Source organism: Mustela lutreola, chromosome 4 (genome assembly GCF_030435805.1).
Source record: "Mustela lutreola isolate mMusLut2 chromosome 4, mMusLut2.pri, whole genome shotgun sequence".
Classification (NCBI taxonomy): domain Eukaryota; kingdom Metazoa; phylum Chordata; class Mammalia; order Carnivora; family Mustelidae; genus Mustela; species Mustela lutreola.
Genome location: NC_081293.1, coordinates 100,099,495 through 100,115,347, shown reverse-complemented (window position 1 = coordinate 100,115,347; position 15,853 = coordinate 100,099,495). Strand labels below are relative to the sequence as shown.

The 15,853-nt window shown below is 39.8% G+C and overlaps 1 protein-coding gene across 4 annotated transcripts in view; it reads right to left on the bottom strand.

The window, feature by feature from the left end:
• HECW1 (HECT, C2 and WW domain containing E3 ubiquitin protein ligase 1) overlaps positions 1 to 15,853 on the bottom strand; it is a 467,220-nt gene that overhangs the window by 144,719 nt on the left and 306,648 nt on the right. For all 4 annotated transcript variants that reach the window (XM_059170590.1, XM_059170593.1, XM_059170591.1 and 1 more), the window contains one exon: positions 15,293 to 15,462. In XM_059170590.1, coding sequence (XP_059026573.1) covers positions 15,293 to 15,462 — 170 coding nt within the window. The remainder of the gene's footprint in view (positions 1 to 15,292; positions 15,463 to 15,853) is intronic.

The following is a 15,853-nucleotide window of genomic DNA, read 5'->3' as shown; positions in this document are numbered from 1 at the left end:
ACCGGGGCGAAGCCCACGCGGGGTCAGCGTGGCCTCAGGTCCCGCAGGGTCACAGAAGGATCGGGGGTGTCTGAGTGTCGCAGAGCTTGCGGGTATTGGAACGGGAAAGCCGGCTACAGAGACAGAGCCGACAGTAAGCTCGCAGCTCCGTGTTACCTTGAACCGGTCGCAGGCTCGGTGAGCTCGGAGCGCGGCCGGAGGTCAGGCAGACGGGAGTAACTGGGCGCTGTTCTCTGAGGGCGCACTGAGGAGTGGGGCCCTGGGCTCTCGGCTCCTCCGGGCCGGAGACCAGGAGGCCGCCATTTGTATTCCCGTCCTCTGGAACTCTACGGAAAGCGCTCAGGGAACAAAAGCTCCTGAAAGCAAACCCGAGCGGATTACTCACCCCGGCCCCGGGTAAGGGCGGTGTAATTCCGCCTGGGGCAAAGACACTTGAAAATCACTACAACAGGCCCCTCCCCCAGAAGATCAACAAGAAATCCAGCCTAGACCAAGCTCACCTACCAAGGAGTGCGGTTTCAATACCAAGGAGAGCAGCAGAATTCCAGAGGAGGAGAAAGCCAAGCACGGAACTCATGGCTTTTTTCCTGTGATTTTTTTTAGTCTTGCAGTTAATTTAATTTTTTCTTTTTCTTTTTTTTTTTTTTTTTTTTTTTTTTTTTTTCTCGCCTTCGGGTAAAATTTTTTTTTTTTTTAACTGTTACCTTTTTCTTTTTTAACGATTTTTTACTAGTTTATCTAATATATATATATATTTTTTTACATTTTTCTTAGGTGTTTTCTTTTTAAAAAAAAAAAAATTCTTTTCTTTTTTTTTTTTTTTTTTTTTTTTTCTTTTTTCTTTCTTCCTTTTTGAACCTCTTTTTTTACCCTTTCTCCCCACTCACGATTTTGGATCTCTTCTAATTTGGCTAAAGCATATTTTCCTGGGGTTGTTGCCACCCTTTTAGTATTTTACTTGCCCCTTCATTTACTCTTATCTGGACAAAATGACAAGACGTAAAAATTCACCACAAAAAAAAGAACAAGAGGCAGTACCGAAGGCTAGGGACCTAATCAATACAGACATCGGTAATATGTCAGATCTAGAGTTCAGAATGACAATTCTCAAGGTTCTAGCCGGGCTCGAAAAAGGCATGGAAGATATTAGAGAAACCCTCTCGAGAGATATAAAAGCCCTTTCTGGAGAAATAAAAGAACTAAAATCTAACCAAGTTGAAATCAAAAAAGCTATTAATGAGGTGCAATCAAAAATGGAGGCTCTCACTGCTAGGATAAATGAGGCAGAAGAAAGAATTAGTGATATAGAAGACCAAATGACAGAGAATAAAGAAGCTGATCAAAAGAGGGACAAACAGCTACTGGACCACGAGGGGAGAATTCGAGAAATAAGTGACACCATAAGACGAAACAACATTAGAATAATTGGGATTCCAGAAGAAGAAGAAAGTGAGAGGGGAGCAGAAGGTATACTGGAGAGAATTATTGGGGAGAATTTCCCCAATATGGCAAAGGGAACAAGCATCAAAATTCAGGAGGTTCAGAGAATGCCCCTCAAAATAAATAAGAATAGGCCCACACCCCGTCACATAATAGTAAAATTTACAAGTCTCAATGACAAAGAGAAAATCCTGAAAGCAGCCCGGGAAAAGAAGTCTGTAACATACAATGGTAAAAATATTAGATTGGCAGCTGACTTATCCACAGAGACCTGGCAGGCCAGAAAGAGCTGGCATGATATTTTCAGAGCACTAAACGAGAAAAACATGCAGCCAAGAATACTATATCCAGCTAGGCTATCATTGAAAATAGAAGGAGAGATTAAAAGCTTCCAGGACAAACAACAACTGAAAGAATTTGCAAATACCAAACCAGCTCTACAGGAAATATTGAAAGGGGTCCTCTAAGCAAAGAGAGAGCCTACAAGTGGTAGATCAGAAAGGAACAGAGACCATATACAGTAACAGTCACCTTACAGGCAATACAATGGCACTAAATTCATATCTCTCAATAGTTACCCTGAATGTGAATGGGCTAAATGCCCCTGTCAAAAGACACAGGGTATCAGAATGGATAAAAAAACAAAACCCATCTATATGTTGCCTCCAAGAAACACATTTTAAGCCCGAAGACACCTCCAGATTTAAAGTGAGGGGGTGGAAAAGAATTTACCATGCTAATGGACATCAGAAGAAAGCAGGAGTGGCAATCCTTATATCAGATCAATTAGATTTTAAGCCAAAGACTGTAATAAGAGATGAGGAAGGACACTATATCATACTCAAAGGGTCTGTCCAACAAGAAGATTTAACAATTTTAAATATCTATGCCCCCAACGTGGGAGCAGCCAACTATATAAACCAATTAATAACAAAATCAAAGAAACACATAAACAACAATACAATAATAGTAGGGGACTTTAATATTCCCCTCACTGAAATGGACAGGTCATCCAAGCAAAAGATCAGCAAGGAAATAAAGGCCTTAAATGACACACTGGACCAGATGGACATCACAGATATATTCAGAATATTTCATCCCAAAGCAACAGAATACACATTCTTCTCTAGTGCACATGGTACATTCTCCAGAATAGATCACATCCTCGGTCCTAAATCAGGACTCAACCGGTATCAAAAGATTGGGATCATTCCCTGCATATTTTCAGACCACAATGCTCTAAAGCTAGAACTCAACCACAAAAGGAAGTTTGGAAAGAACCCAAATACATGGAGACTAAAGAGTATCCTTCTAAAGAATGAATGGGTCAACCGGGAAATTAAAGAAGAATTGAAAAAAATCATGGAAACAAATGATAATGAAAATACAACGGTTCAAAATCTGTGGGACACAACAAAGGCAGTCCTGAGAGGAAAATATATAGCGGTACAAGCCTTTCTCAAGAAACAAGAAAGGTCTCAGGTACACAACCTAACCCTACACCTAAAGGAGCTGGAGAAGGAACAAGAAAGAAACCCTAAGCCCAGCAGGAGAAGAGAAATCATAAAGATCAGAGCAGAAATCAATGAAATAGAAACCAAAAAAACAATAGAACAAATCAACGAAACTAGGAGCTGGTTCTTTGAAAGAATTAATAAAATTGATAAACCCCTGGCCCGACTTATCAAAAAGAAAAGAGAAAGGACCCAAATAAATAAAATCATGAATGAAAGAGGAGAGATCACAACTAACACCAAGGAAATACAAACTATTATAAGAACATACTATGAGCAACTCTACGGCAATAAATTTGACAATCTGGAAGAAATGGATGCATTCCTAGAAACATATAAACTACCACAACTGAACCATGAAGAAATAGAAAGCCTGAACAGACCCATAACCAGTAAGGAGATTGAAACAGTCATTAAAAATCTCCAAACAAACAAAAGCCCAGGGCCAGACGGCTTCCCGGGGGAATTCTACCAAACATTTAAAGAAGAACTAATTCCTATTCTCCTGAAACTGTTCCAAAAAATAGAAATGGAAGGAAAACTTCCAAACTCATTTTATGAGGCCAGCATCACCTTGATCCCAAAACCAGACAAGGATCCCACCAAAAAAGAGAGCTATAGACCGATATCCTTGATGAACACAGATGCGAAAATACTCAACAAAATACTAGCCAATCGGATTCAACAGTACATTAAAAAGATTATTCACCACGACCAAGTGGGATTTATTCCAGGGCTGCAAGGTTGGTTCAACATCCGCAAATCAGTCAATGTGATACAACACATCAATAAAAGTAAGAACAAGAACCATATGATACTCTCAATAGATGCTGAAAAAGCATTTGACAAAGTACAACATCCCTTCCTGATCAAAACTCTTCAAAGTGTAGGGATAGAGGGCACATACCTCAATATCATCAAAGCCATCTATGAAAAACCCACCGCAAATATCATTCTCAATGGAGAAAAACTGAAAGCTTTTCCGCTAAGGTCAGGAACACGGCAGGGATGTCCATTATCACCACTGCTATTCAACATCGTACTAGAGGTCCTAGCCTCAGCAATCAGACAACAAAAGGAAATTAAAGGCATCCAAATCGGCAAAGAAGAAGTCAAATTATCACTCTTCGCAGATGATATGATACTATATGTGGAAAACCCAAAAGACTCCACTCCAAAACTGCTAGAACTTATACAGGAATTCAGTAAAGTGTCAGGATATAAAATCAATGCACAGAAATCAGTTGCATTTCTCTACACCAACAGCAAGACAGAAGAAAGAGATATTAAGGAGTCAATCCCATTTACAATTGCATCCAAAACCATAAGATACCTAGGAATAAACCTAACCAAAGAGACACAGAATCTATACTCAGAAAACTATAAAGTACTCATGAAAGAAATTGAGGAAGACACAAAGAAATGGAAAAATGTTCCATGCTCCTGGATTGGAAGAATAAATATTGTGAAAATGTCTATGCTACCTAAAGCAGTCTACACATTTAATGCAATTCCTATCAAAGTACCATCCATCTTTTTCAAAGAAATGGAACAAATAATTCTAAAATTTATATGGAACCAGAAAAGACCTCGAATAGCCAAAGGGATATTGAAAAAGAAAGCCAACGTTGGTGGCATCACAATTCCGGACTTCAAGCTCTATTACAAAGCTGTCATCATCAAGACAGCATGGTACTGGCACAAAAACAGACACATAGATCAATGGAACAGAGTAGAGAGCCCAGAAATAGACCCTCAACTCTATGGTCAACTAATCTTCGACAAAGCAGGAAAGAATGTCCAATGGAAAAAAGACAGCCTTTTCAATAAATGGTGCTGGGAAAATTGGACAGCCACATGCAGAAAAATGAAATTGGACCATTTCCTTACACCACACACAAAAATAGACTCAAAATGGATGAAGGACCTCAATGTACGAAAGGAATCCATCAAAATCCTTGAGGAGAACACGGGCAGCAACCTCTTCGACCTCTGCCGCAGCAACATCTTCCTAGGAACAACGCAAAAGGCAAGGGAAGCAAGGGAAAAAATGAACTACTGGGATTTCATCAAGATCAAAAGCTTTTGCACAGCAAAGGAAACAGTTAACAAAATCAAAAGACAACTGACAGAATGGGAGAAGATATTTGCAAACGACATATCAGATAAAGGACTAGTGTCCAGAATCTATAAAGAACTTAGCAAACTCAACACCCAAAGAACAAATAATCCAATCAAGAAATGGGCAGAAGACATGAACAGACATTTCTGCAAAGAAGACATCCAGATGGCCAACAGACACATGAAAAAGTGCTCCATATCACTTGGCATCAGGGAAATACAAATCAAAACCACAATGAGATATCACCTCACACCAGTCAGAATGGCTAAAATCAACAAGTCAGGAAATGACAGATGCTGGCGAGGATGCGGAGAAAGGGGAACCCTCCTACACTGTTGGTGGGAATGCAAGCTGGTGCAGCCACTCTGGAAAACAGCATGGAGGTTCCTCAAAATGTTGAAAATAGAACTGCCCTATGACCCAGCAATTGCACTATTGGGTATTTACCCTAAAGATACAAATGTAGTGATCCAAAGGGACACATGCACCCGAATGTTTATAGCAGCAATGTCCACAATAGCCAAACTATGGAAAGAACCTAGATGTCCATCAACAGATGAATGGATCAAGAAGATGTGGTATATATACACAATGGAATACTATGCAGCCATCAAAAGAAATGAAATCTTGCCATTTGCAACAACATGGATGGAACTAGAGCGTATCATGCTTAGCGAAATAAGTCAAGCAGAGAAAGACAACTATCATATGATCTCCCTGATATGAGGAAGTGGTGATGCAACATGGAGGCTTAAGTGGGTAGAAGAATAAATGAAACAAGATGGGATTGGGAGGGAGACAAACCATAAGTGACTCTTAATCTCACAAAACAAACTGAGGGTTGCCGGGGGGAGGGGGTTGGGGAGAAGGGGGTGGGATTATGGACATTGGGGAGGGTATGTGATTTGGTGAGTGCTGTGAAGTGTGTAAACCTGGTGATTCACAGACCTGGGGATAAAAATATATGTATATAAAAAATATATGTTTATAAAAAAAAAAAAAAAAAAAAAAAAAAAAAAAAAAAAAGAAATACTAATCAAAAAAAAAAAAAAAAAAAAAAAAAAAAAAAAAGAAAACCACATCTATTGTCAAGAGGAATTAAAGACCTAAATAAGTGGAGATATATCATTTCACAGAATGGAATAGTTAACATTCAACAAATTGCCAAATAAGATTCTAGAACTTCTTTTTTTGCAGGTTCAAAGGTCTTCCTAAAATTTATCAGAAAATACAAACACTCTGGAGGAGCCAAAGCTATTTTTAAAAGACTTCATTTTTTAGAGCTCTTTTAGATTTACAGCAAAACTGGAGGGAGGAACAAAGATTTCTCCTACACCCCTTGTCCCACACATGCATAGTCTCCTCCATCATCCACATCACTCACCAGAATGGCACTTTTTTTTTTTTTTTTTTAAACCAAGGATGAATCTTCACTGACACATCATAATCACCCAAGTCAACAGTATACCCGAGGGCTAATTCTTCCTGTTGTATATGCTACTGGTTTGGACAAAAGTAAATTAAGATTCACCCACCATCGTAATATACCAAGTATTTTCATGGCCCTATAAGTCTTCTGCTCTCTGCCTATTCATCCTTCTCTCCTACACATTCCTGGCAACCCCTGACAATTTACTGTCTGTCTCTATAGTTTTGCCTTTTCCAGAATGTCATATAGTTGGAATCATGCAGTATGTAGTCTTTTCAGATCTACTTTTTTCACTTAGTAATATGAATTTAAGTTTGCACTATGTCTTTTATGACTTGGTAGCTTGATTCTTTTTAGTGCCAAATAACACTGCATTGTCCGGACCCATTACAGTTTATATATCCAATCACCTCCTGAAAGACATCTTGGTTGCATCAATTTTTGGCAATTATTCTTGTGCAGGCTTTTGTGTGGACATAAGTGTTGAAATCCTTTGGATACCGAGGACCTTGATTGCTGGGTCATTTAAGAGAGTATAGTTAGTTAATAATCTGCCAAACTCTTTTCCAAAGTGAATGTACCATGTTGCAAGCCCACCAGCCATGTATGAGATTTACTGTTGATCCACATCCTCTCCAGCGTTTGTGTTTGTGTTGCCAGTGTTCTGGATTTAAGCCATGCTATAGGTGTGCAGTGGTGTCTCCTTGCTATTTTAATTTGTATTTCCCTGACGACATAAGGTGTGCAACATCTTTTCATGTGCTTATTTGCCATCCGTGTATCTTTGGTGAGGTGCCTGTCATGATCTTTGGCCCATTTTTAAATCGACTGTTTGTTTTCTTCTCATTGAGTGTTAAGAATTTCTTCTAGGGGCGCCTGGGTGGCTCAGTGGGTTAAAGCCTCTGCTTTCGGCTCAGGTCATGATCCCAGGGTCCTGGGATTGAGCCCTGCATCGGGCTCTCTGCTCAGCAGGGATCCTTCTTTCCTTCCTCTCTGCCTGCCTCTCTGCCTACTTGTGATCTCTCTCTGTCAAATAAAAAAAAATTTTTTTTTCTTCTATATTTTGGATAATAACTATTTATCAGCTATGCCTTTACAAATATTTCCCCCCAGTTTGTGGCTTATCTTCTAATTCTCTTGATACAGTTTTTAACAGAGCAGTTTTAATTTGAATAAAGTCCGGCTTGTCAATTCTTTCATTCTTGGGTCATGCTTCTGGTATTATATCTCAAAAGGCATCACCAAATTCAAAGTCATTTGGATTTTCTCCTATGTTAATATCTGAGGTTTTATAATTTTGCATTTTACATTTAGGTCTATGATCCTTTTTGAATTAATTTTTTGAAGAGTATAAGGTCTGTCTCTAGATTTTTTTCTTTCCATGTGCATTTCCAGTACCATTTGTTGAAAAGACTGTCTTTGCTCCATTATATTGTCTCTATTTCTTTGTCGAAGATCAGTTGACTATGTGGGGGTCTAATTCCAGGCTCTCTACTCTACTCCGTTCCATTGATCCTTATCTTTTTTTTTTCCCCCTCAATACCACATATTCTTGACACTGCAGCTTTATAGTAGGCCTTGAAGTTGGGTAGCATTGGTCCTCCATTTTTGTTCTTCTCCTCTTAATATTAGTTAGATATTCTAGGTCTTTTGCCTCTCCATGTAAAGATTAGAATCAATTTGTCAATACCCAAAAAATAACTTGTTGGGATTTCAAGACTACATTGTATTTATAGATGAAATTAGAAAGAACTTAACATCTTGACAATGTTATCTTCCTATCCCTGAACATATATCCATTTTTTAGTTTTTTGATTTATTCACTGTAGTTTTCATTCAATACAAATTTTATTAGATATATAGCTAAGTGTTTCATTCGGGGATGGTAATATAAAAGTGTTGTTTTTAATTTCAAATTCCAGTTGTTCATTGTTGGTATACAAGATAGCAAGGGACTTCTTGTATATTAACCCTGTATCCTGCAACCTTGTTATAATCAAATCATTTGCTTAATTTTTTTTTAAGATTTATTTATTGGAGGAGGGATGGGCAGAGGGAGAGAGAAAGCTCAATCAGACTCCCTGCTGAGCACAGAACCCAATGCAAAGCTCAATCTCATGACCCTGAGAACATAACCTGAGTCAAAACCAAGAGTAAGATGCTCAACCAACTGAGTCACCCAGGCACCTTCCCCACAAAATGTCTGCTTTAAATTAATGTAGTTTTTTGTTGTATGTAATGAATTGTATTTTTGTTTATAGATTGTCCCTTAATAAACATAATGATAAAAATAATAATGTAAAGAGTATTTCCCATTTCATGGAACACTACATCAAAAACTATTGATGTACTGTGTGATGACTGACATAACATAATAAACAAAATTAAAAACAAACAAAAAATAATAATTCTGGGAAAAATATAGGGAAAACTGAGGAAACCTAAATAAAGTCTGTAATTTTGGCTATTAAAAATTATTTCCCATTGCCTCTAAATTTTCAAATTTATTTGCAAAATATTTTCATAATACTCATCTTTTTTTTTTTAAAGATTTTATTTATTTATTTGACAGAGAGAGCTTACAAGTAGGCAGAGAGGCAGGCAGAGAGAGAGAGGAGAAAGCAGGCTCCCCGCTGAGCAGAGAGCCCGATGCGGGACTCGATCCCAGGACCCTGGGATCATGACCTGAGCCGAAGGCAGCGGCTTAACCCACTGAGCCACCCAGGCGCCCCAATACTCATCTTTTTAATACAAGTACAATAACTACACTGTAATTTTTGTTAACTTTCTCTGTCAGGTATTTGTTTTCTAGTTCAGTGATATCTGCATTCATCTTCTTCACAGTACTGGTATAGTAGATTAATCACATGGAAACTCACATCACTGGGATCAGCTTATTTTCTAATTTAGCTACATCCCATAAGTTTAAATATGTCATATATTCATTATTATTCAGTTCAAAATGTTTTCTAGTTTCTATTATGATCTCTTCCTTGACCCCTAGATTTTTTAGGAGATTTTGCTTAATTTTCAAAGTGGATGGGCATTTTCTAGTTTTATTTTTATTATTGATGTCTAGCTTCTTAAGTTTAAAAACATAAAATAGTATTTAAAATCTACCTCTGATAAGTCCAAGAATAGGCACCTGTGTATTAAGGAGGGCACATGTTGTGATGAGCCCTGGGGGTTATACGCAACTGATGAATTGCTGAACACTACAAGAAAACTTATGATGACGGGGTGCCTGGGTGGCTCAGTGGGTTAAAGCCTCTGCCTTCGGCTCAGGTCATGATCCCAGGGTCCTGGGATCAAGCCCCACATCAGGCTCTCTGCTCAGCGGGGAGCCTATTTCCCTCTCTCTCTGTCTCTGCCTGCCTCTCTGCCCTCTTGTGATCTCTCTCTGTCAAATAAATAAATAAAATCTTAAAAAAAAAAAAGATTTTATTTATTTTTTTGTCAGAGAGAGAAAAGAGCACAAGCAGGGGGAGCAGTAGGCAGAGGGAGAGGGAGAAGCAGGCTCCCCGCTGAGCAGGGAGCCCAACGTGGGATCCCAGGACCCCAGGATTATGACCTGAGCTGAAGGCAGATACTTAACCGACGGAGACCCCCAGGCGTCCCCCTCTCCAGGATCTTGGCCACACAAGTCCTGTTGTCCTGAACATCCTCTCACGATCACAAATCTTTTTTTTTCTTCTTTTAAATTTTATCTGGCTTTTCTAGGTGTTTTGTGTTAGTGTGCCACATGCTGTTTCATGACAGCTACACCGCAGGAACATTTGGGTAAATTTTGATCAGAACATAATGCCTTTTTACCCCAATAGCATCTTACCACATTTAGGATAAAAAACCAACCACTTTCCCTGACTTAAAAGATGCCGGGCCCTGCCTCTCTGCCCAACCTCATCTTATCCCCGACTCCCATCCCTCACACATGGTTATTTTCCAGCCATAATGACCTTCCTGCTATTGTGCAAGCCTGCCAGGCTTGGTACACTCAGGCCCCTTCCTAGGAAAGGGTAGAGGCTGACAAACACCATGGCCCAGGCTCGATTTTAATATTTGCTCAATCCACATGATATTTCTAAGCATTTGCTTTTAGAAATTCCTTGTTTGATTTAGAGGTTTAAATATACTCTCCCGATAGGCACTCTGAATAAAGAACCCCAAACCCTTCAGTTGCTGCCATTTTCTATTTAACTTCTCTGTGTGGATATAATCTCATTAAGTGCTTAATATATCCATTCAGGAAAGTAAACAGACTTGAAAATCAGGAGCATTTTCCCTGTGTGAAAATAGTTTCTAATTACAGTAGTAATCATAAAAAAGAGATCAATCAACATGTAGTCTTCTTTAAATTTTTTTTTAGTTGACATTATACTTAGTATGTATTTTCTCTCAATTTTCTCTCTTCATTTTAAAATTCTGATAGTAAAAATAAATAAGTAAATAAAATTCCAAGAGTATTTTTTCTAAGGTTTAGAGTGTTTTAATTAGCAAAAACATGTTTTATGTTTGAACTTGCATAAATCTGAAAAAAATAAAGTAAGATTTTAATGCAACATTAATCACAGAAATAAATTTAGCATTTAAACTATACAGTAAAGGCTATTCTTGCTCTTAAGTGCAGGTAAATTCAATTATTTCAAATGAATGTGCTTTATGTTAGTAGGTATATACAGAGAGTAGGACAGTTTGGTTCTCATTCACCTGTTTGCACAGATATTTAAAAATGTGCGTGAATTCTGTAGGAGCAGGGAATCTTCATTTCGTTCACCAAGGTGCAGTATGAGACCCAGAACCCAACATTAGGTTTTGTTTGTAAGAATTAAGAGAACCAAACTATGAGAGACTCTGGACTCTGGAAACAAACTGAGGTTACAGAAGGGAAGGGGTGGGGGGATAGGGTAACTGGGTGATGAGCATTAAGGGGGACACATATTGTGACGAGCACTGGGTGTTACAGGCAACTAATGAATTGTTGAACACTATGTCAAAGACTAATGGTATACTGTATGTTGGCTGACTGAACATGGGGAAAAAAAAAAAGAAATAAATAAAGAAGAGAACCATGCTGGATATATGCAACTGGTGTAAGCCCAGCCCAACAGCCATCACTTGTCTGTGTGTACCGTGAGCTCCAACCACATGGTATTTCTTTCTTTTTATTTCTCAATCACATGCCATTTCTATAGAGTTCCCCAAGTGTTTGTGAGATGCCTTGGTAATTTCGCACATGCTGTTCCTTCTACCTGGAATGCCCCCATGGCACTCACCAAAAATGTCTCATCACCTATCACGACCTAAGTCCCACAGCACACCATCTGGGAAGTCCTCCCATCAGCATTCTGCTGCATTCTGTCCATACCTTGATTAGATCATTTATTTTCTTGTGTTGTCTCCTTCCACCTGCCTGAGAGGTCTTACCTCTCAATCCTTTTTGTCCTTCCAGAGATTTCTATTTCTACCACAGAACAGATACCCAGTAACATTTCTTATATTAATCTTATCAGCCATAGAACTTCACCTGGCTTTCCCCATTAAAAACATTCTCACTGATCCTTCAAATTTACCCTTCAGAAGTAGCAATTCGGATGATTAGCTGAAAGACCACGTTCGACTTGATAACCGTCTTCAGCCTCATCATCCAATGCTATAGATTTAAACTTTATTCTTCCTTTGAAGGGGAGGGGTTATACTCATCACTTTGAGTATTCGATAAAATCTGTGGATACTCTTTCCAGAATTTATCCACAACCACCTATGTACCCCAAACTGATCAGTATCAGGCTCTAAAGGCAGATGACCTGCTTCAAATTCTGGTTCTGCCATTTACCAGCTGAGACCTGGGGAAAATTACTTAACTTCTCTGTGTCTTGGTTTTCCCATCTTTAAATGGAGGTAAGAATAGTACATTAGAGTTGTTGTGAGGACTGAGCTAATTACATAAAATGTTTCCACTGCTTGACATAGTAAGCCCTATATATAAGCCTTATAGAAGTAGGTTCTCGGAACTGGAGATGCGAAGAAAAACTGGATATTAGCATCTGCTTGAGGAGCTCAAAGGCTCACGGGAAAGATGGATGTGCAAATAAAAAAAGGGACAGAAAGGAAGGAGCACTTTCCTCCTGAGGTCCAGGGTGGGAATCAAGGAAGGCCCAGGAGGGAGGTGGCATTTTAGCAGAGTCTTGATGGGTGAGCAGGACTTGCTAGTTGATTCGTTGGGAATGTACATTTCAGGCAGACGTGAGCAAAGATTATCTTGCAGCCTCGTGAAAGCATGTGGGGCAGTGGGGGATGGCAACTACTGAGAGTGTAAAGTACTGGTGAGGGGAGCTGAAGCACATTGCACACACTACAAATTATTCTATTCGACACCCATGTTCAACACCTTCTCCCTTCCTCTCCTTATTTTAGAGCTGGGGAATCGAAGTACTAGATTTTCCCAAACAGGTGAATGTCTGTGACAGATAACAGGGCTTTTGCTGGGAAGGGCTTCTCTTACAGAATAAAAATGCAAAGCCTTACACAGAGAAGGCTTTTTGCTCTCTTCTCTCGAACTTGAGGTTGAGGCTTTAAGACAGGACGATGAGTGTCACTGGCTAACAGTGTGGTGGGAAGACCCAGAGTGCTCGAGTCCCTTGTTGGTGTTCTCAGCAGCTGCACTTCCAGAACCACCTCCCTCTGGACTTCTTGTTTGTAAAAAATACCACAGCAGGCCCCACATCCTCTAGCTCAGAGCCAAGTGCATCCGTTATGGACACAAGCGGTAAGTAACGCTGGGACAGCCAAGTCCTTGAGTGCTCTGCACAGGAGAGCATTTAGGGGTGGAAACTGCAGATCTTCAGTCAAGTTATCTGATATTTAACTTGAGAAATCAGTTACCCTCAGTCTAATCCTCATAGGGAAGACCTGTGGCAAAACTTATTGTAGAACACCAACTTTTTTTTTTTTTTTTTACATACTTAAATTAAATTAGTTAACATACAGTGTATGATTAGTTTCAGATGTAGATTCAGTAATTCATCAGTTGCATATAACACCCAGTGCTCATTATACCACATCCTCTCCTTAAGGCCCATCACCCAACCCAGTTAAAAAAAATAAAAAAAAGAACACCAACTTTAACCAGGGGAGGCTGAATAGAATGCAGGAGGTCAAAAGCAAAGGACTAGTGAGAGTGTGCTAGGATCTTTCCAGAGTGAAGTAAATCTTAACTAGAGATGCAGAAATAATTTCAGAACTTAAAGTGGATTCTAGCTGACATTTTTAGACCAAAAACATTCTGATAGTGGTGGGTTTCTGAACTGTTCTTTGAGACTTATAATACCTTTGTGACTAAATGTTTTAGAACAAGTTGCTCTGAAGTTCTTCGGAAGAGAGAAGCACCCCCCCCGCCCCCATGTACTACAAATTCCTGTGGCGTCTTTTATTATCCCCAGGAATGCAGTGAGGAGACCAGAAATAATTGGTGACAATAGCCAGGACTGAAGGATCAAATAATTTAAGATTCAGTATTCCATGCTACTGGTACTCTCAGTGCTTTAGAATCTGTTGATAACCAAAGCAGTAGGAAGTTCAAGTGCAATCCCATTGCCTTTACATTGCTCTAACTTTAAACATTGCTCCTCTGTAAGGCCTGGGTCAGGGTTTATTAAGCCTAGGAAGTGGGTGGTGTAATTTAAGAGACAATGAACGAGATTTATCCCCAGACATCTAATTACGCTTTCTTATTCAAGGACGCTTGTAAAGTCTACAACAGAGATGATCTACTCTGAAGAATAAAGGAAGGAAACCTGTCCAAAGCAAGTGCCTTGGAAAGGAGGAGCACATTCCCGTCAGTAACAGCCTGGTGAAGGTAACCTCAGGCTCAGATTGAGGATGATTGATTTCTTAAATCCACATGAGTAACAGGTCATGCTGAGATTTGAACCAAGATTTGTGTGGCTGCAAACCCGTGCTTTTAACACCAACATTAAATAGTAGCCCCTCCCATGCCCTAAGCCTCCCTGCTTCCCCAGCCCACACAGTCAGCAGGTCACAACCTCAAGCCAAAGCATGTGAGTTAAGCTGCCCAGCAGGTGGTGACAACTTTCTGTTAGTTCCCTAGGAGAGAACTTAGTCACTGTGAGGCCAAGTCTGACATGTGCGTGGCTTTACTGAGGAATGTCCTCACTTCTGGCCGGTAGAGGACACACATTCGGGAGTGGAGACAGGCCTTCATGAGACAGAACCAACCACTCGATACTCCAGCAAGTTACCAAACACCGTTCAGACCAGGAAGGTGGGATGCAAAATTAGGGTTCATGTTTATTTAAATAAAAAAAATATGTAACTCCCAAGGGTATTGTAGGGCTTCATGATTTACCTGTTCTAGGAAATGGATGGTTTTAGAAACTCTGGAACTGGTCTAGAGGGACACATTTAAAATCTGGCATTCTTGCCTAAGAACTGCACACGTAGGAAGAGTGTAAGAATGCTTCTCTTCTTTCTTCCACACAGAGGTACTGGGAGGCTGTCTTGCTCTCAGATGCAGGTTCTGAATCAGATGAAGAGCTACAGCAGGCCTACTGAGTGTTACTGCAAGTTTCCTGGTATTGCCTTGAGGGCCTCCAGCAAAATCCCTGAATTACAACCCACAGAGAACACAGCTCTCTTCTAAGATCAGAGAGCCATGAACTTAGCAGCAGTCTGGGGCTCCAAGAAAGGAGGGCATGGCATGTGGGCTGGTTTATGGTCAGTTGTTTCAGTTGGCCACTCAGACTTCTTTTCAGGGCCCACAACACTCACCTCGGCCTGCCAGATGGGGTTCACAGTGTTGCCTATGATCTTGGATCTCCTCTCCTGTCCATGGTGTGGGAGGGCAGGGAAGATGCTGTGCTTTCCAGGCTGAATGGAAATCTTCAGGTAAGGGTCTGGGTTGAAAAACATCCCTTTCTTCAACCCCATGGCCTGGAAATCTATAAAATTAGGAACATTTTAATTTAAATGTGTTTTGGTGAGGTTAAAGATCATATCAGGCTTTACACAAGGAGAAAAGTCCATCTAAAATGTGGAAAAGTCTTTCCAATCTTTAGACTGTTTTCTACCTCATTATAAAGACAGACTGGTATGTCTACAGAACCCATTATATGGAACAATTACTGACATGTAGAAAACCATTCCTTGTCAAAAATCAATACAACAGATATTGTGGTTACTATGTGTTTTAAGAGAGGATGGTTGGCCTTTCCTGGACTGGACTTCCAGCTTTCCTCAGGACAGTTGAGGTGAGGGCCTGAGGTCACCTCAGGAAACCTGGTGGACACTGAGAGAAGAAATCCAAATGAAAATTCTAAGGGTCTAAGTGAA